At 51.1% G+C, this 21,137-nt stretch overlaps 9 protein-coding genes across 9 annotated transcripts; 5 read left to right on the top strand and 4 right to left on the bottom strand.

Moving 5' to 3' along the window:
* Positions 1-900: 900 nt before the first annotated feature.
* Positions 901-2,749, bottom strand: N7477_006058 (putative Rab geranylgeranyl transferase escort protein; the record flags this gene model as incomplete). Its single annotated transcript, XM_056967721.1, has 3 exons — positions 901-1,238; positions 1,429-2,621; positions 2,676-2,749. The coding sequence occupies 3 exons, from the start codon at positions 2,747-2,749 to the stop codon at positions 901-903; spliced, it is 1,605 nt and encodes a 534-aa protein (XP_056822475.1).
* Positions 2,750-4,540: 1,791 nt separating this feature from the next.
* On the bottom strand, positions 4,541-5,130 carry cyp1 (putative peptidyl prolyl cis-trans isomerase (CypC); the record flags this gene model as incomplete). The annotated part of the gene is made up of 3 exons (XM_056967720.1): positions 4,541-4,951; positions 5,006-5,047; positions 5,098-5,130. 3 exons carry the CDS (start codon positions 5,128-5,130, stop codon positions 4,541-4,543), a joined length of 486 nt encoding a protein of 161 aa, XP_056822474.1.
* A 220-nt stretch (positions 5,131-5,350) lies between these two features.
* On the top strand, positions 5,351-7,198 carry N7477_006056 (aspartic endopeptidase; the record flags this gene model as incomplete). Its single annotated transcript, XM_056967719.1, has 1 exon — positions 5,351-7,198. One exon carries the CDS (start codon positions 5,351-5,353, stop codon positions 7,196-7,198), a length of 1,848 nt encoding a protein of 615 aa, XP_056822473.1.
* Positions 7,199-7,428: 230 nt separating this feature from the next.
* N7477_006055 (3' exoribonuclease family protein) lies at positions 7,429-8,640 on the bottom strand (the record flags this gene model as incomplete). The annotated part of the gene is made up of 1 exon (XM_056967718.1): positions 7,429-8,640. One exon carries the CDS (start codon positions 8,638-8,640, stop codon positions 7,429-7,431), a length of 1,212 nt encoding a protein of 403 aa, XP_056822472.1.
* Positions 8,641-9,688: 1,048 nt separating this feature from the next.
* N7477_006054 (putative metalloreductase transmembrane component) lies at positions 9,689-12,297 on the top strand (the record flags this gene model as incomplete). The annotated part of the gene is given in 3 exon segments (XM_056967717.1): positions 9,689-9,831; positions 10,045-12,174; positions 12,192-12,297. The coding sequence occupies 3 exon segments, from the start codon at positions 9,689-9,691 to the stop codon at positions 12,295-12,297; spliced, it is 2,379 nt and encodes a 792-aa protein (XP_056822471.1).
* A 313-nt stretch (positions 12,298-12,610) lies between these two features.
* Positions 12,611-13,603, bottom strand: N7477_006053 (uncharacterized protein; the record flags this gene model as incomplete). The annotated part of the gene is made up of 2 exons (XM_056967716.1): positions 12,611-13,171; positions 13,382-13,603. 2 exons carry the CDS (start codon positions 13,601-13,603, stop codon positions 12,611-12,613), a joined length of 783 nt encoding a protein of 260 aa, XP_056822470.1.
* Positions 13,604-14,148: 545 nt separating this feature from the next.
* N7477_006052 (uncharacterized protein) lies at positions 14,149-15,098 on the top strand (the record flags this gene model as incomplete). Its single annotated transcript, XM_056967715.1, has 2 exons — positions 14,149-14,202; positions 14,265-15,098. 2 exons carry the CDS (start codon positions 14,149-14,151, stop codon positions 15,096-15,098), a joined length of 888 nt encoding a protein of 295 aa, XP_056822469.1.
* A 1,310-nt stretch (positions 15,099-16,408) lies between these two features.
* On the top strand, positions 16,409-17,896 carry N7477_006051 (uncharacterized protein; the record flags this gene model as incomplete). Its single annotated transcript, XM_056967714.1, has 1 exon — positions 16,409-17,896. The coding sequence occupies one exon, from the start codon at positions 16,409-16,411 to the stop codon at positions 17,894-17,896; it is 1,488 nt and encodes a 495-aa protein (XP_056822468.1).
* An 823-nt stretch (positions 17,897-18,719) lies between these two features.
* Positions 18,720-20,428, top strand: N7477_006050 (cytochrome P450; the record flags this gene model as incomplete). Its single annotated transcript, XM_056967713.1, has 3 exons — positions 18,720-18,797; positions 18,858-19,475; positions 19,568-20,428. 3 exons carry the CDS (start codon positions 18,720-18,722, stop codon positions 20,426-20,428), a joined length of 1,557 nt encoding a protein of 518 aa, XP_056822467.1.
* Between the last annotated feature and the right edge of the window lie 709 nt (positions 20,429-21,137).

Genomic DNA, 21,137 nt, shown 5'->3' with positions numbered 1-21,137 from the left:
ACTGAATATAGTATGGGAGATTCGACTTGCTTCGCATAGATATCAATCGATGGACCTAGATGTTAATAAATCCAACCTTGAACTTTTGAGGCACGGTATGTTCCCCATCTACATCTCAACACAGACGAGACTTTTTGACACCTTCAGAATCTTGGAATGAATTCAGACAAGTGCCCACCTGGGCAACAGATCCACCAGGGCTGGGTATCGCGATAACTATTTCGAGACACCTCGACACCTAAGTACTTGGATCGCTCCTCATCTCCAAAAACTACGCCTCAAAACCATGGAGCCTGAATGATAGGTTCAAGAACCTTGCCTCATATCATGTTGATAACAGATTAAATACCCTCGCTCCCTGTGCCTTCATTTCATCGGGGCCCCACTTCAATTTGGGGACCTGGCCATGAAGACTACGGGAGCCACCATACCCTGATATGACCAAATCTCGTTCTCCGGTATTACATGCAGAGCCCAGCCAATTTCCAGGTGTCCATAACCGACGCTGATTATGGCACGTGTCCCTCTACGGCGCTACGGAGCCCGCTAAGAGCAAGCCTAAGCTCAGACTGGCGGTTCGGATCCCGTTCGGACAGTAGCTATGCTTGTTTGCTCCACTATTGTCTAGGATAGCTCTGAAGACGCCATGTTGCTCGCGTCTGGTCTAGTGAAGTGGAGCGACATTGGCGTAGAGTTAGCCATTTCAGGACACCTGGTCCAGGTGAAATGTTCCGAATATTAATTCTTAAAAAAAATCCAGGTGGAAACACACGAGACCGATGTTAATTGGGAAGATGCAGTAGTTAACATTTTTTTAACACATCTGATGCCAGGCTGTCTGCAAACTTGTACAAGGCAGATGGCAATAGAAGCGGGTATATCATGGATACTATGCTAAAATTATTCGTCGGATGCATCGTCACGATCAACAAAGATCATAAAATCGTCATGGTCTACCTCGTTTCCTACGATTCGAGTCCAAGCCTCTTTAACTGTATCGACAGTGTCGTCCTCGAACGCCAGATCAAGGCTCGAAGGCGGGAAGCTGAAGACATGAGGCGAATGGGTGTGAAGACTCGGCGGCGTACCGTCGGTACTGAGCCGACCCACTTGATTGTACCGCATGGACCAGAGCACCATGGCCTGAGGACCCTCAGCTCGAAGCAAACGGTCAACCGCGCACTCAAGGAGCGTGTGGCCTTCAGGCCCGGGGAGTGATACACTACCATAAATAATACCTGATGACACTATGTTAGCAATTGTGCGATGGAAAGTGCCAATGAATCTCAAATTGAGGGTATGCTCGTGATCAGTTATAGATAGAATGGTTTCATCAATGCAAATCAGGCAATGTAGATAAGTAAAGAATAATCATCATGCGAGCGGAGGGAAGGGCAAACGACACAATCGACTGGGGATGAGACTTACTTTGTTCTCGTGGACAATCGCCGGTGTCACTCGAGTGAACCTGGAGGTACACCGGCGGGGATTGAGGACTGCCCAACGTGTCACCCGGAAACATGAGGACCGTACTGGCAGCCATCGGCGCCCCTTCAACCGTGATGGGGAATAACGAGGCTAGACTTGAAGAGACAACAGTGATGGAACGCGCGACCTTGGTGGTGGGCGACAGCTGCTCCTTCTCAGAGAGCTCCCAGGTAGAGCCAAACACCACCTTGCTTCGCACGGACTCCCCGTTGGACAACTGCACCTCAACAGGGTACTCAGCCTCTGCCGTCACATCTCCGTCTGTGATTGATTGGATGCCGGTGCCAAGTGCATATACACCACCACCGACTGCCGATGCCCGGCAGGCGACTTGAAGAATTTCAAAGGCGCTGCCATACTTTGCCACTACGGCTCCAAACCCGGGCCCAAAAGCACCAATTGACGAAAGATGCCTCTTTACCCGAGGAACGGCGTAATATGCAGATGTGCTCTGTTGTGAAAGCTGAGATAGCGACAGCGACAGCAGGGGAGCATGAAGATCCTGAGGAACACTGAACTTGGAAGACAAATATTCTCCAAAGGGCATAGACATTTCTTCTTCTGTTTCAACGTCACCCTCGTCTTTCGATTTGCTGATGTGCCGCAGGAACCGCATCAATGTCCTCTTCGATTTCATGCTGATATGGGTATCTGCAAAAATGTCTTCGCGATTACCCGGCACGCGATGGAAAGTCCGGGTAGCACCGAGGTCACGGTTCTCAGCATTGTGATTCTCAGGGGAGTGAATCCACCAATTTCCGACAGCCATGAACTCCAGCTGACGGTAGACCTTGGAAGATATCAAAGTAGAGATTAGTTGCGAGCGGGTGTAAAGGAAGTATGGGGAAAGGGAAAGAGTGTAGGCCCGGCTGGCCGCAAGGCTCGCGTGGGTTTCCGGTATGCCTGCCGGACGTGGGCTGCTCTCGGAGCCGTCTAGGAGGGTAGTAGATTGCGGGGAGTCTTGGGGATGCTGAAAAGTGGAAATCTTGACATCTTCAAAGGGAGACTGTCCACTTTGATTGATACCGTCCATCCAGTCCTGGGCCTCATCTAGGCTGAAAGCAGCCTCGGAACTACCATAGTATGGGTTCCGATCCAAATGGAGGATTTTCTTTCCCGATCGTGAGAGGGCTCTTGAAAACGAGTCAGCGACATCGTCGAGCCCGAACTCAGAGGGAATCACTCACAGCGCCAGGAGGGATTGGGCAAGCCCTGTCCCCGCAATGATCACATCCCACGGTGTCTCTGACAAGGTTTCCATGTTGTCAATCAGAACCAAGGTTTGATCTGCAGCGCGTGAGTGTGTAAATTACAGAGAGATGCAGGCCCAGCTCTCATAGTTTTGGGTCAATGATCAAAGATCTTTCAAGCGTCTCCAGCTATCCGGCTGGAGAAACCTTTTCAGTCCGTGGAGTGGAGAGCTTCGAGCGGAAAAAAGAGAAGAAAAAACGCGCCGAGCTTTTTCTGTGGGAAAGCGGTCAGCGCAATAGCAGCTATACCGCGTTTGGCCCTAGTGCGCAACGACTATAAACCCCAACCGAGGTGCTGAATAACCTCTGGAAATCCTGATTAGCCTAGTGGTTGCTACTTGGAAATGACTAAGATCGCCGAAAGCAAAATCTCGAAGTCTAGAGCTTACATCTTCGACAACAGCTGTTCACAGTCGTTTGAGACGCATCTTGCCCGAAGTTGATCTTGCCTTTCAGCTTTTGGCTCATCTCATAACCTTCTGCGTCTTCCAAAAAACCCCTATAGACAGCGATTGGTGTGTATGGAAAGCTGCTCTACGCAGTGTGAGAGATAGACCAAATTTAAGTCGGAAAGAGCAACTTACTACATCGAAGACTTGATCGGGGGTTTCACTTTCAGCGCAAGTCAATTATACAGGGGGCACTGCATCATGCCGAGAGATAAACCTTGAGACCAGCCCATTGCCTGATCACTGGTGTCACTAATGATCTTTGATTCGAATGTGAAGATAGCACAAGCAAGAACGAGAAACTGGCCCTCAAAGCTACTCGTTACAATAGAGACCAGTACACTATAGCCCCACAAGTTTGAAGCCCCAATAGAAAGCTTTTGACACTACTTGATTCAACAGTATTGGTCACTGTTGCGCGGATAGGATGAATTGTCGCGTGAGCCTGGATGTACATTGCTTAAAAATCGCAACTATACAGGGTCTAATATCACCTACTTTTCGTCATGGAGGCCTTAAGTGGGACCCTAAGAGGTATTTTGTAAACTCACACATTTAGAGCAAGCCAATGTGTAGTCATATTTCCAGCCTCTACACCACAACGGGACGCCATAATTCGTAGTAAGCAGCCTAGAGCGAAAACGGCAAGCTCGCTATCACGTATTGAGGTAATTCACAGATTCAATACTGTAGTCAATATCATGAACCGTATATCTAGATGGCGTAGCCACTCAATTGACTTGGCTTCGCCGACTGTTTAAGCCTTATAGCATTGCATCGCACGATGCTGTGCCTCAGCTTGCTTCTACTATCAACCGATCAACCGATCAATACAGCATCATGTGACATGCTTACTAACCATACCACACAAAAGGAAAATTCGAAGGTCCAAGACTTCCTCCTCCACATGCCACTCCCAGTGGTTGCACAGACCGACTGCCATCTCATGGCAACCTCGGTTTTATGGCGAGGACCTTCACTGGAACACGTCGTGGGAGTGCTAGAAGAAAAGTCACTCTGTATCTGCTGCTCTGGATGAAAAATCTGATGGAAGCGGTTCGTTTTGTAGTGATACATTCATTTGCCTACAGTCAATGTTGATGGCGTCAATCCTTGGATTTAAGAGGGTTCGTAATTCGTATAGATGGGCACGAGCCCAAGGTCATCTCTGCAAGGCGATCAAAGGCTTTTTCAAGCTTCAATCGCGTCGGGTGCGCTCTGAGCCAGGTGGTATGCGAAAGAGCGCAATGCTCCCGAATCCTCGACGCAGGGATCTTTCTCTGAGGCATCGAACTACTTTTAAACTCCCTCTTTGAGGATTATGGAAGGCAATTGCGCAGCTTGAAGCCCACTTCACTCCGGCCCCTCTTCCACCACACGCGCCCGAATGATCTTCACTTCATCCATGGGCTTGTCCTCGCTGTTGGTCTTAACCAACCCCATGCGCTGAATGATGCGCATCCCGCTCTTGACTCGACCGAAGATCGTGTGCTTTCCATCCAGCCACGGGGTCGGCGCGAGGGTGACGAAGAACTGGCTGCCATTCGTATTGGGTCCGCTATTCGCCATGCTCAGAACACCAGCACCAGTGTGCTTCAGATTATCGTGAATTTCGTCTTCAAACTTCTCGCCGTAGATCGAGCTGCCTCCGCGGCCGGTGCCCGTAGGATCACCAGTCTGAACCATGAAGTTAGGGATAATGCGGTGGAAAATGACGTTGTTGTAGTAGCCTCGCTGTGCGAGAGTCGCGAAATTTTTGCATGTCTATAAGATCACAATTAGCTGGAGATCCTCTGCCATGAAGCGTAAGTTGCGAACCTTGGGCGCATGAGTGTTGTAGAGCTCCACAGTGAAAGAACCCTGCTGGGAGTCAGTAGTCATTCAAAAAGCAGGCGACAGCCGAAATTTACCATGGAGGTGTCAAATACCACGTCTGTCGCCATAATGAAGGTGTTCTGGAGGGATTGTTGCAAGTAGAGCAAAAGAAGAAGAAGAACAAGCTCGGAGGGCGGAAGCCGCCAAGTGGAGCTTGGAGCGGTAGCTTGAATCTCCGATCAAGCAATTTCTCAACATCCCACTTTACAATGGCCTGAGTCACTCTTTGAACCATCAGAGCCTCGACTACACTCCCTTGAATAATTAATACATTTAGACGCTTTTGTCATGTCCGACATCAGCCCTCTCGCCGAGGTGCTTGGACACGTGTGGTATCACTTCGACCGCATCAAGCCGCTCCTCCCCACGTACGGCCACCTACTCGTTTCTGCTCTGTTTCCCATGTATATTGGAGCCCATGCTTCTCTATCCAGACCCTCTTCCGCAGCAAAGCCTCCCAAGAGGGACACTGGGAAAACAGAAAACGATACTGATGATGAGGACGACGAGGGCGAAGACAATGGTGGCGCTGTTCAGAAGATGGAGGGACTTGAGCCTTCGGATGCGCTGATGTTCCCATTGACGGCAGGCCTCACGCTGGGAAGCTTGTACTTCGTGATCAAATGGTTGGAAGACCCAGCCATTCTGAACAAGATCCTCAGTTTCTACTTCTCCCAGATGGGCATTTTCTTCGCCGTCGCTTTCTTGAAGGATGCTCTGTTGATCTGGCGGTCGCTCCTTTTCCCAAAGTACTATCGCCATGGAGGAAAGATTTGGAAAGTTAAGCAATCCGAGCGCGCATTCACTTCGTTGGAAGAAGTTCGACTCTCACCACTTCCTGGAATCCTTGGTTCAATTCCTTTGCCATCGAAGGTTCTCTCTTTCCTATGGGCCTGCCGCAATGCTTCGTACCAGCGACTCAAGCTCAAACTTCACGTTAAGCATGTGATTGATGTGAAAGGACTTTTTGGACTCCTCGATCTATTCAGTGCAATCATCGCTCTTATTGCCGTGGGATACTTCGCATTCATTACTAAGCCTTGGTGGTTGACCAACTTCCTTGGATTCAGCTTCTGCTATGGCGCTCTCCAGTTCATGTCGCCATCGACCTTCTGGACTGGAACACTGATTCTGGGGTCTTTGTTCTTCTACGACATCTATTTTGTCTTCTTCACCCCAATGATGGTTACTGTCGCTACAAAACTGGATGTTCCCATCAAGCTTCTCTTCCCGCGTCCCCCTTCTCCCGGGGAAGAACCAGATGCTGTATCACTGGCTATGCTGGGGCTAGGAGACATTGTGATCCCGGGCATGATGGTTGGCCTTGCGCTGCGATTCGATCTCTTCCTTTACTACTTCAAAAAAGGCGCTCAAAAGGCACGCGCTGAGGGTTCGACCCTGGAATATGTCAAACCCAAATACCAACGATCGACTGGGGCGTGGGGAGAGCGATTTTGGGCACCGACAATCGCGTCACAGGAGCCCGAGCTCCAGCCTCCATACCACGACGCGAGATCTTTCCCCAAGACATACTTCAAAGCCAGCCTTGCTGGATATGTTGTCGGTATGGTCGCCACGCTACTTGCCATGCAATACTCAAACCACGCACAGCCTGCGCTTTTGTACCTTGTCCCCGGGGTCTTGTCATTCCTCTGGGGTACTGCGCTCATTCGCGGAGAAATTAACATAATGTGGCACTTCTCTGACGCTGAAGAAGAAGATGACGAGGGGGAAAACAAAGACAAAGATCACTCCAAAAAGCTAGATGCCGACAAGGAACCTACCACGTCTGAGCAGAAGAATCTCTTCACGCGTATTCTGTCTGGTGACCTGAAAGCGCTCATATTTAAGGATGAGACCTCGGACAAGGAAAAGAGCAACGACAAGGCAAAGGCTCCGGACAAGACGTCCGAGTCGGATACGAACAAGGAGACTGAAACACAAGACGGATCGGACTTGGTCGTTTTCTCAATCTCTTATCCCCTCAAGCCCCAAGCTAAAGTCAATTCTCACTCTGAAGCAAGCAAGATTGGAGAGAGCAATGGATCAGTGAGCATCCCGGGGGATGGCAACCGGGACGATGAGCCACCAGTGAAGAGGAGACGGGGGACACCTCGCAAGGCATCCATGCAATAAATGCACTCCGTTGGGGTCCGTGAAATCATCAAAAACCGGCGTTTTGGAAAATTGGTTAAACTAATGTAACGATGTATGATATGACAGTGTTTCGGTGCTTTAATTCTTTCATTGAGTCCAAATTTTGCTCATCAATTACCAGCTCAGTGTTGTATTGCCACAAATATTGTCAGGGTTAAGATTCGGGCTAGCACAGTGTTAATCAGACATGGTATCATATTTGTCATATTCTAGCATTGATCGAGTATACGCTTCATCTCATCCCATCGTTGGGCCGAGATATCAACCAGCTGGCGGAGGTCTTCGGTATCAACAGACCAGCCTCCGTGCTTCTCCATCTTCAAAATCACATTCTTTCCATTCTTGGCTTTGTCAACAACGAGAGTGGCTCTCTCCTGACTCAATCCCTCCTCATAGCCATCCGGATCCGCAAGAATCCACCTCTGCTGGGGACCCTTCTTCCGCTGCTCCTGGGTTTTCTGGTCATCAGCATCCGGAATAACGACCGCGCGCCACCCAGCCGCAGCATCAGCCTCAAAGACACAGAATGAACTGGCCACGGGCAGGCCGCGCAGGGAAAGCCTGCTAGCTTTGGAGATGTCGTCTGAGCAGATGATAGTCTCGTTATCAATATCCCACCAAGCCCTGGGAAGCTTGGTATCACGTAGAGCAGCCAAGACAGCAGCCCAAGCAGCGTCGAATGGGTTGCCCGCAAGCGAAATAATCATGACATCGATATAAAGGACCCAGAAAGCCTTAATTTCTGGAGGGCTGCTCTCTTCAGAGCCCTGTCCAGCGTCGATCTCCATGTGCTCGCTTTCATTATGCCGTTCCAGAGCCTCCGAGCCGAGATTCGGTGGCTGGTACCAAATACGCAGATCATCCGCCCGGATGAGACGTGTGCTGTGCAAAAGGGAGAGGATCTGGTGTGAAAGTGATTGAGCGAGCGCAGAAGGTGGGGCACCAGGAGTGAAGCCCGGCGCACAGCCGGTGCTCAAGGACAGATTGGGAACGAGCAAGTTCAAATCTTCAATGTGTTCGCGGTCCTCCTCATTCTCCTCCCGATCATCCTCTTCGTCTGTCGTCTTCTCGCCGAGGCGGCGGCGTTTGTTCGAGTTAGAAGCTGAGGAGGACGATACGCTCCATGAAGCGATGTCATCTGTGTGTAGGATCTCGGCGCGAACACCACAGACGGCGGTCGTATCGCCAACGCGCACCACGGCGCTGCCATTTGTGTGCGTCAGCGAGCCTGCATTGGCGGAAGTGACACGGAACTGGAAAGGAGTGCGGCCATTGGCGCGGATGGAGGGCTGGTTGCTCGCTGGAGGAGGGGAGAGGTGGGCAAGAAGATAAGCATGAGGTTGAAGGCGAGCGAATTGAGAAGGTGGTAGCGAAAGAGATGGTGGTACCGAGGTTGCAGCATTTGCTGCAGGGGTCACCATTATGAAGAGCTGTGTATTGGCAAGCTAGGTCGTTTCGATCGCAGATGAAAAAGCAGCATCGCCTGGCAGAATAATTTCCCTATCAAAGGCGGTATGTCTCTCGGACTGAGGCAAAAATCTCACGTGAGAGGAAACAACAGAGCATGTCCAACACGCAACACCTAGTTACTCTCTTTGGAAAAACCCCTCATTGCAAATCTCATCCGCCGACCCTCACTTTCACAATACATTTAAAAAGCCTATTTGAATGACGGTAACTCCCCAAATTTCCATCTGCTTCGTTTCTGGTTGAAAGCGGGAGAGTTGCTCTTAAAGCTTTCGCTGTTCTGAATGCTGCTCGTCCCACCTAGAACAAAGTAGCGTTCGTCTCCCCTGCCATCTACCCTATCTGGAGTAGATCCGCGTGCCGAAGCTCGCAATTTGATGATGGGGGTGAAGAAAAAAAAAGAACAATGATGATGATCCTCCTAGTATACCCAAATCCCACTCTCGCCCACTGTCCTCCAATGTCACCACCCAGACATTTTCCCGGTAGGCATGCAGAGTAGTCACCTCGAGAAGCACCAAACATTTAAAGTGTGTAATTTGTATGAGTTCCCCTTATCATCCAGGATTTCTTGAAGTGCATCTGAAGTCGTTAGATGGCTATGGAAGTCTAGGGATCTGGTTCGACGAAGCTGGGGTCATCACCTCTCCATAATTCAAGACATCAGCACAACCCACCTGAAGTATCGGAAATATTCGAATTTTTGAGCTCTACATGAGTGATGACGTGCATTCAGAGTTATCGCATTCAGAGTCCCGCTTCCAACGAACTATTTCGGGTCAAAGTGAGAATGTTTCTATTTCGACACACCACGCACCATGATTTTATCCGAGCAGACCTACACAGAGGGGAGCTCGAGGCAGGCTGAAGCGACCTCCACGCTAATGCGGGCCGATCACCGTTCCATCACCGCTGCAACTATGGACATTCGGCATGATTGGCTCTGTCGGCGCTAGACCGTCACCCCTCACTGGATAGCTTAAGAGACTTGACCTCCACACGATGCGGTCGCCCAGGCGAGACGCCCGCCGTGCCACGCAGTGCCACACCGTGGTTGATCACAAGTACCTGGTCTTCGATTGGTTCGGCGCAGGTCAGCATGCAGTCTCAAGATACATCCCATCACAGCGCGAGTTCTCGAACTTGTGTGACCCCCGCTCAGTGCCACTTCTCATACATCTATGCGGGTCTCCCCTGGGAGGATTTTCTCCGTTTCCCGTGACCTCAATGAGCTTGGCCCATATAGAGAACTCGAAGCGAGCTCTTCTCGAGCGAAGATCATTCTCGAGCAGCTGAAGGGTAGGTTGCACGCTGCGAGAACTGCATGTGCTGCGGAAACTCAACCGCTCGAGATAGAGACAGGAAACATACTCACTGAACCAAATCTCGTGTGCCAACATCTTCCATCATGCGGGACGCTACCTCTCTCTCGTCAAGCGAGTCAATATCGTCGTCTCGGCCTCGCTGACCAAGGCCGAACTTGCGGAGTCCCAGCGCGATCCTTGGTCACAGTCAGCCAAATATGGATATGGATTCGTCTACTTTGCCGTCATACTGCTGGTCATCACGTCTCTCATCCGATTCTGGCATATCTGGGGCGATAAGATGCGGATTGCCTACTTTAGGGAGAGCCGACCTCAGATACACCCCAATACCTCCATGTGCAACGATGAGTACGAGCTCCCTAGTGCTGGCACGGATGCTTCGAGCGCACACTTCTTCCCAGCTCAAATGGCCATTGCGCCGCCGAAAAGACGCGAGTCAATATTTCAACGGATCATCCCATTGCAGAAGGTGATCGCACTCATGCGCTGGGTATTCTACCGACCAATTCCGGTGGTCAGGGTCGGAAAGAACCAAATTGTGTTCCCTTCTCTGGCAGTGACAATAATCGTGTTGATCGCGTTGATCTTCGTGACTCTATACTGCTTCGTACCACAACCGTTGTATTACTGGTCCATCGCTTTGGGATCACCTCCATTAGCCATCCGGGCGGGCATGCTTGCAGTGGCCATGGTCCCGTGGATTGTTGCACTCGCCACCAAAGCAAACTTCATCACAATGCTCACTGGATTAGGTCCCGAGCGACTGAACGGACTTCACCGCTGGTCCGCCTATATCTGTCTCTTTCTGTGTCTTGTGCACATGATCCCGTTCTACATAACTCCGATCTGGACGGATGGAGCCATGATAAATTATACGAAGTTTGTCAACCTACCTATGTATGCGTATGGCACCGGTCTCGCCGCAGCCGCTCCTCTGTTCGTGCTTTGCATTCACTCGCTTCCGTCTATCCGCCACTGGATGTACGAGTTGTTCATTATCATTCATATTCCAGTATCCTGGATATTTGTCGCGATGTTATTTTGGCACACGAAGAACTATCTCTCCTCATGGGGGTATCTCTGGACCACGGTGGTGATTTGGATCGTCACCTACGTCATTCGACTGTTCTATCTCAACTGGATGAACCCATTCCGGATGTCTTCTTTCATGATCGGAGAGGAGTCTGCCATCACACTTCTCCCACAGGGTGCTATCAAGATCACAGTCCCCACACAAATGCGCTGGCGACCGGGCCAGTACGTCTATCTGCGCATGCCGAGGATCTCTTTTTTCCAGAGCCATCCCTTTACTATTGCTTCTCTCTGCAGCGACGACTTCCCCTCTGCATACGGTGAGAAATACCGCGATTTGACCCTCGTCTTCCGACCCGCCAAAGGGTTCACTCGCAGAGTCTTTGAAAAATACTTGGCGAATGGTCCTTTCAGGACCTATACAGCGCTTCTTGAAGGACCTTATGGTGGCATGCAGCGGGAGATGTCTGCATTTGACGATGTAATCTTCTTCGCTGGAGGAAGCGGTATCACTGCGATTGCTAGCCAGCTGCTGGATCTGATCAAGAAGATCCGCGATGGTAAGGCTGTCACTAAATCAGTCAAAGTCATCTGGTCCTTGAAGACACCCGAGACAATGGAATGGTTCCAAGAGGAACTTCGTATTTGTCGAGACCATGCGCCTTCCAGTATCGTGCATTGCCACTTCTTCCTCACCGCAGTGACCCAAGAAGGCCAGCAAGGGCGAGACTTGGTCCAGGAGAAGATTTCCGGTATTTTGCAGGGCATCGACAAGCGTAACTCTGCCTGGATCAGGGAAGAGGCCGCCGGTGACGCGGAGAGAGAAAAGGAGCTGCGCCGCGAAAATGAGGACGGCCTCGCTGCTCTCCCAGGCGCATACACTGCCCCTCATGCTGCTACCACCCGCCACTTTAGCCAGAATCCTTACGCAGGACAACCTGGAGCTAACAATGTTCCTTTCGACTTTGGATTCAACGGCCCACAGCCCGTGTCCCAGAGAGTCACACCGCGCTACGCGGTGTTCCAACCCTCACAACGAAGAGAAAACTGGAGGACGGATTACTTCCGTCCCAATATCCCCGAGATGCTCAACGGGTTCTCGAAGAACTTCGCCGACGTGCCTGTGTCTTCGTATGTGGCCCACCCAGCATGCGTATCGAGGTGGCCAACACGGTGGCCAAGCTCCAGGCGCAAGTGATGCTAGATCCAAGCAGAGATGAGATCTTCTTGCATGCGGAGAATTATAATATCTAAGTCGGCGAGTTTCTTATATTTTTCATCCTATTTCTGGAGCTTTTGGTCCTCACCACTTATACCCTTGGCGTTTTCCAACCTATCTTCCTCAATGCTGTGCATAATGCATCACAGAATTCTACAATGATTTCAGCTCATTATATATACCTCTTCAATACCTATTGTCCTATGGATACTAGGATGTCAAAGTAGAGAGCCGCACGTGCATTATAAATGGAATTCATTCTATCTGATGTAGGGGGGTTTTTCAATCCACTGGGTATTCAACAAACATCTCGCGACATGGCACATGTTCGAACGCACCTCGCACCGCTCACCTGCGTTGAGGTTGCTTCTCCTTCTCCTCCTCAGCCTTGCGCTTTCTCGAAGGCTTTTCCTCTTGCGAGTCGCCTAGAAGCTGAACACCATGATCCCCCTCTTCTCCATCCTCCGCTTCGACCTTCTCCCAGTCGTCGTCTGGGGTTGAGCTTTTCTGATCTTCTGTACACTCGGGCCTCTTCTGTGCATCATCGTAAGGCAAGTCCAGACGGACAATTCTCGCACCAGAGGGCTTCAGTCGTCGGTAATATCCCTCCACAACACCATCTTGAATCTTGAACCCACGCGCAACATACCACGCAAGTCCATCCTCGTTCGCTTCGTGGACATGCGCGGTCACAGACCGTATGTTGTAATGCTTGACTAATTCGGAAATACGGCCGCGTGATTTAGATTTCGGCGGTGTTTCGAATAGCAGGGCATTTAGTAGTGCTGCGGCCACACCTTGGCCACGGTAAGGCGAGAGCAGATGGAGAGTCTGAATGTAGAGATTTGTCGCCTCATCTTGTGCCTCTTGCGGCGAATTTGGTTTCTCCAAGCGACAACGAATCCCCCCCTATGACTTTATCTGATCCTACAGAGGAAGCAGACTCTGGTACAGCGGCGACAGGGTGGTCATGATAGATTGCGACGCGTGACAGAGATGCGATTACCGGGTCCGTGATGGTTGCTGTGTAAAAGGAATTTGGGTAACGTATGGGTAGAAGCAGCCCAGTAATACGCGCTAGGGATGGTATATGCCTGTGCCCACCGTTTCTATCGTGACGTGAGGGTGAGGAGTGGCATAGCCCACAGGAATCGCATGCGGATATGGCGTGTATTCGTCTTGGCCGCCCTGATTTGATCTCGTAGCGACCGCGGGAGGCGGCTGAACTCGAGGAAGATGTATAGAAGGATGCGCCGGACGTGGAGGAGGAGATGCAATAGGCGTAGGAGAATTACTATTAGCAGGACCCGACGGTCTGCCCTGGAAGAACTGGTAAGCCATGGTGAAAGAAGAGTGCGGAGATGCGATAAGAGATAAGCTTAGGGAACAACTTGCTCCAGCCTCTTCTTTCTCATCCTCCCGGAGAGCGGAGTTGTGACGCGAAATCAACTGGTCAGTTCTATTCTTTCGTTTCCTGTTCATGTTTATGTTCAAACTGCATTTCTTCCTTCTTGTCCATCCCCTTTGACTTCCTCCCCCTTATGGTCACTTGCGCTCGCATCCCGAGGGTAACCTCCACAGCATCCGACATCCGAGACATAGTGCATTCACTAACTTGCACTCGCCACAGACACTTGCTTTCCTTCGTTGAAAACGGGTCACCGAACACCGGCTTTGAAGTCCCTGGGGTCCCCACTCCATATTTCTATCGGTTCCATCTCGACATCGCTGCACCTATTGGTATCTCCCTGCATAGATTTCCGGCCTATGGAGAAGTAGACCGCGAACTGGCGCGAAGAGGGATCTGACTGCGTCGCGGGCAGACAAAGCTGTCGGCCATTCAGGAACGGACCAATCGAGGGTGACATCTCTGGACGACTCCGAAAATGGCCGACTCCACCAGCAGGCCGAGCTATCCTGCCGGGACGATCGCCAAAGTGGTATGTAAATGGGTATCAGTGGCTTGGAACTTGCTGGACCAGCCTCTAACTTGACCTACTAGTCAACCGACATCCTGAATGAAACCTTTCACAACATCATCCATGACCTGGTCGCCAAGGTCCACCGCCAGGAGAAGATGGCGCGGATGCGCTCCGCGGTGGTAATTGCCAGACAAAAGGCAGAAGAAGGGGCGACGGTACCAGAAGAAGCTGGCAGCAAGTCAGTGGTAGATGGCAAACCCCGGGAAGTCATCATAGATGCGAATAAACTAGCAAGCACGCGCCTGGAGACGGACGCCGCCATCTTCGACCGCGGGAAAGTACTTCTGAAAGGAAACCCGTTACATACCGTGAAGGAGATTATCTGCCCGGACTGCCGTCTCCCACGCTTATCATATCCTCCAGTGGGCGCGGGCTACAGACCTCCCCCCGACTTGAATCGTGAATATTGTCAAAATGGGCCCCTAATCACGCTACCCGGACACGACGTCCATGGCAAAATGTTCGCGGTGATGCCAAATCCAAAGAAGCGCAAGACGGAAAAAGACAGCACAATTCCCGAAGTTCCAACCAGCAAATGCCCTATCTGCCCCCGATACTTCGTCATGAACCGAGTAGCCCAGCATCTAGATCGATGCATGAACATCTCCGGCCGCGGCAGCAGCACGCGCAATAAAACACCCACAGACAGTGGAGCCAGTGGTGCCAGCAGCCCAACCTCGTCGGCACCGAAACGGCCACATAACGATGACGACGAGGGCAGCCCAAGCCCAACAAAGAAGAAGAAGCTCAATTCGAGCAAGAAAGGCTCGACGAACAAGCCCGGGCCTAGTAAGCTCAAGCAATCATTTACAGCAGAGGATGACGAGGACATTAAGAGCGAAAACGGGGATTGAGAGTCATATCGAGAGTTCTAGGACAATGCTGTCATCTTGGTGTCTTTGGCGTTATTTGCTTCTTTTGCTTTTCTTTCATTCACGGCGTCTTTTGGTGTGGCCCCATCTACACAGAATTTGCATAGATGACGATGATGATGGCGAGGGGAATAGGATTTGTACATTACTTTCACACCATGCAATGTGCCGTGTTTTAACACTGTGTTGTGAATTTTCAATTGAGTTTCTTTGTAGGTCTCCATCTCTCAACTCGGGGTGGACTAGGTATAAAAGCCAGCTAGAGTAGTTTCCACAAATGCCGTGGATACGGCTACTTCTGATATTGAAAGCCATTGTCGTCAAGGTAAAGGTTCCAGGTGCGAGACGAAATGATAGTTACACCCTTGGATCATTTCCGGCCGATTCAAGATGTCGAGCGATGCTCCTTCTTCTTCTCAAATATGTCATGGCGAGGTATTTGGGACCGGGGAGTTATTCCTTCAACCGATATATTCTTTAGACTGGTCCCCTTTATCATATTTGAGCCCCTGCATCTTTATCATCCGTCAAACAAAGCTGTAAATCAATGTTAAATCAATGTCGCCCCGCTCAGTACGAGGCAAGAAGTACAACAAGCTCTGAATGGGCTTCGACGTCGGTTGCCGAACGAGAGTCGGCTTACCCAGCAAGCCAATTTCCACAGAATATGTAGCAGCGCCCGCCCACGCGGATGCATTTATCCACGTTTCTGGATTAAAGCCCTCCACAAAGTTGAACTTGGTCTGTTCAGGTTCCCCCGCAATGGCCATTGCCACACTGCGAAGAAGATATCGGTTCCTGCTTCTCTGAATATCGTGACTTCTTTCGGGTCTTTTCTTACAGCGTTGCTTACTTTGTCCAATATATCTCACGGGGTTGATTTAGAAATCTCGAACAGCATGGGCAAAGTTACGGCCAGCTACTACGACACCAGTCATATCACCTACCCAGTCGAGCGGTATTCTACCAATGAAGCCTTCAGAAATAAGATGTGGTATATCAATCTATAATTGCTAGCAAAGTTAGACCTGCTACAACATTGAAAGCGTTGGAAATTGACCTGATTCTGAGAGCTCGTGATCCTTAGTTGGATGGGTAAGTGTGCACTTTACAATATCATCGATGAGAACTCTTTGCTTCTGATTCTACTCCTTTGAATTGTTCTAGATCTTTCAATCCTGTCATGTAGTGTGAAAGACCGGGAATGAGTAGGGTCGGGGAATGTAAAGGGTATAGTTCCGCTTTGATTTCCTTGTGGGGAGCTCCACCTCAACCTTTTCTCTTTCGCAACCATGTCTGACCTCACAACCTGGGCTACGCCTCGGCTGAGCCAGCTGCTCCCGCTGGATGAAGAATCATTAAAGCAAGTCATCGAATACTCGGCCAGTCTTTCGAAAGAGGCCTGTGCCGAGAACTTGAAAAGCCTGGTTGGCGATTCCCCCGCAGCTCTCGACTTTATCGCCTCATTTAATGCCCGTCGCGACCCCCGCCCGCGCGCCACATCTACACGAACCGACACCGCTAGCGAAAGATCGAAAGGGAGGAATAAAAAGGAGAAGAAGTCACTACACAATGCTGGCCCGCCGCGTCGACCAGACAATTACGGTGACGTAGGAGGTGGCTACATGAAGTCCAGAGCGGAGGAGGACTACATGTCCGCCAGCAAGTCGATCTTCAATACTCCCAACCTGCCTGTACCTGGGACCTCTGCATCATCTCGCCCGCAGCCATCCCCGGCCCCGGCTTCAGCCATCTCGAAACCGCCTCCGTCTGCTTCCGGGCCTGTCCTTTCCGATATGCTGCCAAATGTGCGATCCAAGACGAGCAAGCAGAAACAAGGCGGAGGCACAGTAGGTTCCTCAAAGGGTGGTGCAGCCCTCACAACCAACAACATCTCCGACTTGACGGCCGCAATTGCAGCATTGGAACTTTCGACCAACCCCACCAAGAGCACTGAAAAACGGAAATGTAACTGCTACGCTTCAATTCATCCGCTATTCGACCCAGCCCCCAATTGCGTCAAATGCGGCAAAATTATCTGTTCCCTCGAAGGCTTACAACCGTGCTCGTTCTGCGGCACACCACTCCTCTCACCCGAAGAAGTACAGGATATGATTAGAGAGCTACGAGAGGAGCGCGGTCAGGAGAAGATGCGAGCTCATAATGAAGGTGTTCACCATCAAGGAGGGCCGAAACCCACAGGATTCGGGTCCTCTTCTCCAGACAAGCTCGACGCAGCTAGAGCCCATCGAGACAAGCTGCTCCAGTTCCAAGCACAGAACGCTCGTCGGACCAGGGTCGTTGATGAGGCAGCCGACTTCGAGACCCCGAATGTCGCCTCAACGATATGGATGAGTCCGGCACAGCGAGCACTAGCACTGAAGAAGCAGCAGCGCATACAACGCGAGATGGAAGAGAAAGCTCGCCCAGATTGGGAGAAGAAGAAGACTGTGATGAGCCTTGATATCAAAGGCGGCAAAGTGCGGAAAGTGTATCAATCCGCACCGGTGGAGTTCACACCAGAGCCTCATGAGGCGGACTCGATGAATGTCGATGACTCCGAGGAAGCTCCGGCATCGAGGGGAGGTCATGCCTTCAGTCGCAACCCTCTTCTTGCTGCAGGCGGGTTGATGCGTCCAGTCTGGAAGGCCCCAACCGGCAAAAGCGTAGACGGAGCCGAGCGAGCGGAAAGGAAGCAAACATGGAGACGCGTGCAGGATGATAATGACGACAACGAGCAGTGGATTTTAGATGGTGGATTGCATGGAAACAACACATAGTCCTCTCGGCGCGTGGCTAAGCGAAGATGTCGATAATGCCAAGGACCCAATTTGGCCAACGCAGTTGTGCATCAAGGACCTGGATAGCACATTTCCCAGGATAACTACCAGGATAATGTCGTTTGTATAGTCAGCATGCATTACAAGGACAACAAAGCAGAGTGCTGCGCTCGAATGAGCAGCGGCTCCCGAGCATGACTCGGAGCATAGTGCAGCACTCCGAACTGCCTCAGTCGAGTCCCACTGTGGAGCAGTTGAGATACGTGATTACCCATTCGGATAATAGCGGTAGGCCGCGTTTAAGAAAACCCCCAAGAAGCCGCCGTGGGGTTTGAGGGGTAGCTGGGGAAAGGTCCACTCGAGGAATGTCCCATCTGCGCAGTCAAACACCCTCGATCATAGAACAATCGATCCTACAGCCTGATGATGTGTCACTTTAACCACATACTACGCGCCGGGTCTTATCGTAGACCATGTTCTACTTGAGGCATATCTCAACCGCTACAATCGGGGGGAAATAAAATACAATAACCAAAATAAGCATACGCTGCGAAGAATTTTCAGATAACCATCCACTTCACGTGAAAACCACATCGCTGAAACCGGAAAATAGCCGCTTGTATCCGTGACCACAAATAGAATGATCTAGTTGCTTTATCATCTTAGGTCTACCAGGTCACAAAACCCAAGTTTTATTGAGTCTATCGTCATTGAATCCGAAACACGGTTGGGCGCGGATATCTTCGGCGCAGTCAGTATATTAACACTCACCCCCATAACTTCGGACGATAAGCACCTGCGGATGACGTGAAGACAATCCAAGATGCTTATTGAACCAGTGGTGAAGAGTATGTCCATACAGGGACTAGCAATCGACCTGGCCGCGGTGCTGGGCGTGTTGGTATGTATTTGAGGCAATCGCAGGCCTGGAACATGTCGAAGATATCTAACAGCGCTCCAGACAATCGCCTATACACTTTACAATCGCTTTGTGCATCCGCTTCGACGCATTCCAGGGCCTTTTCTGGCTTCTGTTACACCATGGATCCAGCTGTACCATGGATTGAAGGGAGATCGGCATCTGTGGCTGCACGAACTACACAAGAAATACGGCACGCATGTACGAGTTGCGCCGAACTTCGTTTCGGTCAACTCGGACAAAGGACTGCATGATATCTATGGACATGGAAAAAGGTTGCAGAAGGCTGATTTCTATAATGCCTTCCCGGCGATCAAGGGCGTGTATAACACTCACAATGCGATCGACAAGACAATGCATGGGCGCAAGCGGCGAGTTCTCAGTCAGGCATTCTCAGAGAGTGCGCTGAAGGGCATGGAGGATGTGATGCTCTTGCATGTGCGACAGCTCTGTGCAGTCTTAGCTGGATATGACGAGAAGGACGAGAGGAAAGGCGATGATCGCAAAGGTGTCGTGCGCAACATGGGCAATTGGTTCAGCTATCTGTCCTACGACGTGATGGGCGAGTTGTGCTTTGGCAAGAGCTTTGACATGCTCATCGGAGATACGCGACGACACATGATTGGGCTGGTTGATCGCGCTGCGAATCGACACTATGTGGTGAGTACCAATACATCCTTGACTTTGAGGCAACCGCTGAACCTGTTCAGTGTGGACTGTGGATGCCTTTGGACCGTTGGCACCTCGATCAGATCTTTATTCGACGACTCACGCAAGACCGATGGAACTTCATCATGAACTCGCGCGTCGAGGCCAACAAGCGGGCTCAAGAACGTGCCCTGGCCGGTCGCGAAGCCAAGAAGGACTTTTTCTACTACTTGCTCAATGCCAAGGATCCCGAGACAGGCAAGGGGCTCAGCACGCCGGAGCTGTGGGGCGAGGCCAATGTACTCATGATTGCGGGAAGCGATACAACTTCGACTACACTGGCAGCTACCCTGTTCTACCTCGTTCGGTCCCCGGCTGCCCTGGCCAAGGTTTGCGCCGAAGTGCGCGGCGCCTTCACCGAGGTTGAGGAGATTGTAAGCGGCGCCCAGCTCAACGAGCTCGGCTACCTTAAGGCTTGTATCGACGAAGCTCTGCGCCTCGCACCGGCCGTCCCAGGTGCGCCACCGCGCGAGGTCATGGAAGGCGGAGCGGTCGTGGACGGCGTCTTCCTGCCTGCAGGTACTGACTGTGGCACACCTGTGTACTCGATCCATCGTCAGGAGCAGTACTACCGAGCACCGGAGGAATACATTCCAGAGCGCTGGATTGAGGGCGCCACTTGCGCAGCATCGGGTGCATCGTGGACCACTAGCAAGGAAGATATTGAGACTGCACGTCGCGCATTCTGTCCGTTTAGTATTGGACCGCGCGGCTGCATTGGAAAGAGCATGGCATTTATGGAGATGCGCTTAACGTTGGCGCGACTTTTCTTCCTCTTTGACATGTCGCTGGCAGACCGTCAAGGTGAGGATGCTGGGGGCCATTTGGCGTTGGTAGACCACTTTACCAGTGCGAAGGATGGACCAAACGTGGAATTCTCAAAAGTAGTTCCGACCCGACGATAGATTGGATATTCGGCCATGAAATTGAAATGAAATCAAAAACATGCAGTTGATTGATGTCAAGTCAAGATGTTCAAGCCGTCAAAGTTTGTAAAATTTGTATACAGTGTCAATTGTCAAATGTCAAATGTCAAAGGACCCTTGGCGATCGCGTCTTAGTCAGGCCACGGTTGCGCGTCTTGCCCTTGAACCCCCCTCTCCATCAAGTTCCAAGCGTCAAGATATCTTTGGATTCGGCGTCCAGCGCCAGATGATGTTCAGCCCTCACTCGTTATGCCCTCACAGCTAACTGTGACGCTCGTGCAATCGACCGTCCTCAATGCTCTCTCTAATATCCTGGCGCAGCTGATCGACCAGCGCAACAAGACAGTACGACTAACCCCCGAATGGCGTAACCCATCAGCTAACCATCGCTCAGGGCCCCTTTACTCTGAACACATTGGCACTACTTCAATTCGTGTCGTATGGCATCCTAGTCGTGCCAGTCAACTTCTACTGGCAACGCGCCCTGGAGGCGCGGTATCCAGGCTTCCCCTCACGGGCAGAGATCTCCAATCTGTGGCGCTCTCTTTCACTCAAGTCACTACTTTCATTCTCATGGCTTCGTTCATTCCTTTCTTCCATCCTGGGCACATCCCAAGAAAAGAACATCTTGCCCCTCCAAAAAGACAAGGAGAAATGGTCACCCGCGCGACACTCGGGACTCCATAGT

The sequence above is a fragment of the Penicillium maclennaniae genome, assembly GCF_028827695.1.
Source record: "Penicillium maclennaniae strain IBT 15551 chromosome Unknown utg000005l:1.0-2652337.0:1.0-2654196.0, whole genome shotgun sequence".
In the NCBI taxonomy this organism is placed as follows: Eukaryota; Fungi; Ascomycota; class Eurotiomycetes; order Eurotiales; family Aspergillaceae; genus Penicillium; species Penicillium maclennaniae.
The sequence above is the reverse complement of the archived record's forward strand: the minus strand, read 5'-3'. Positions and strand labels throughout refer to the sequence as shown.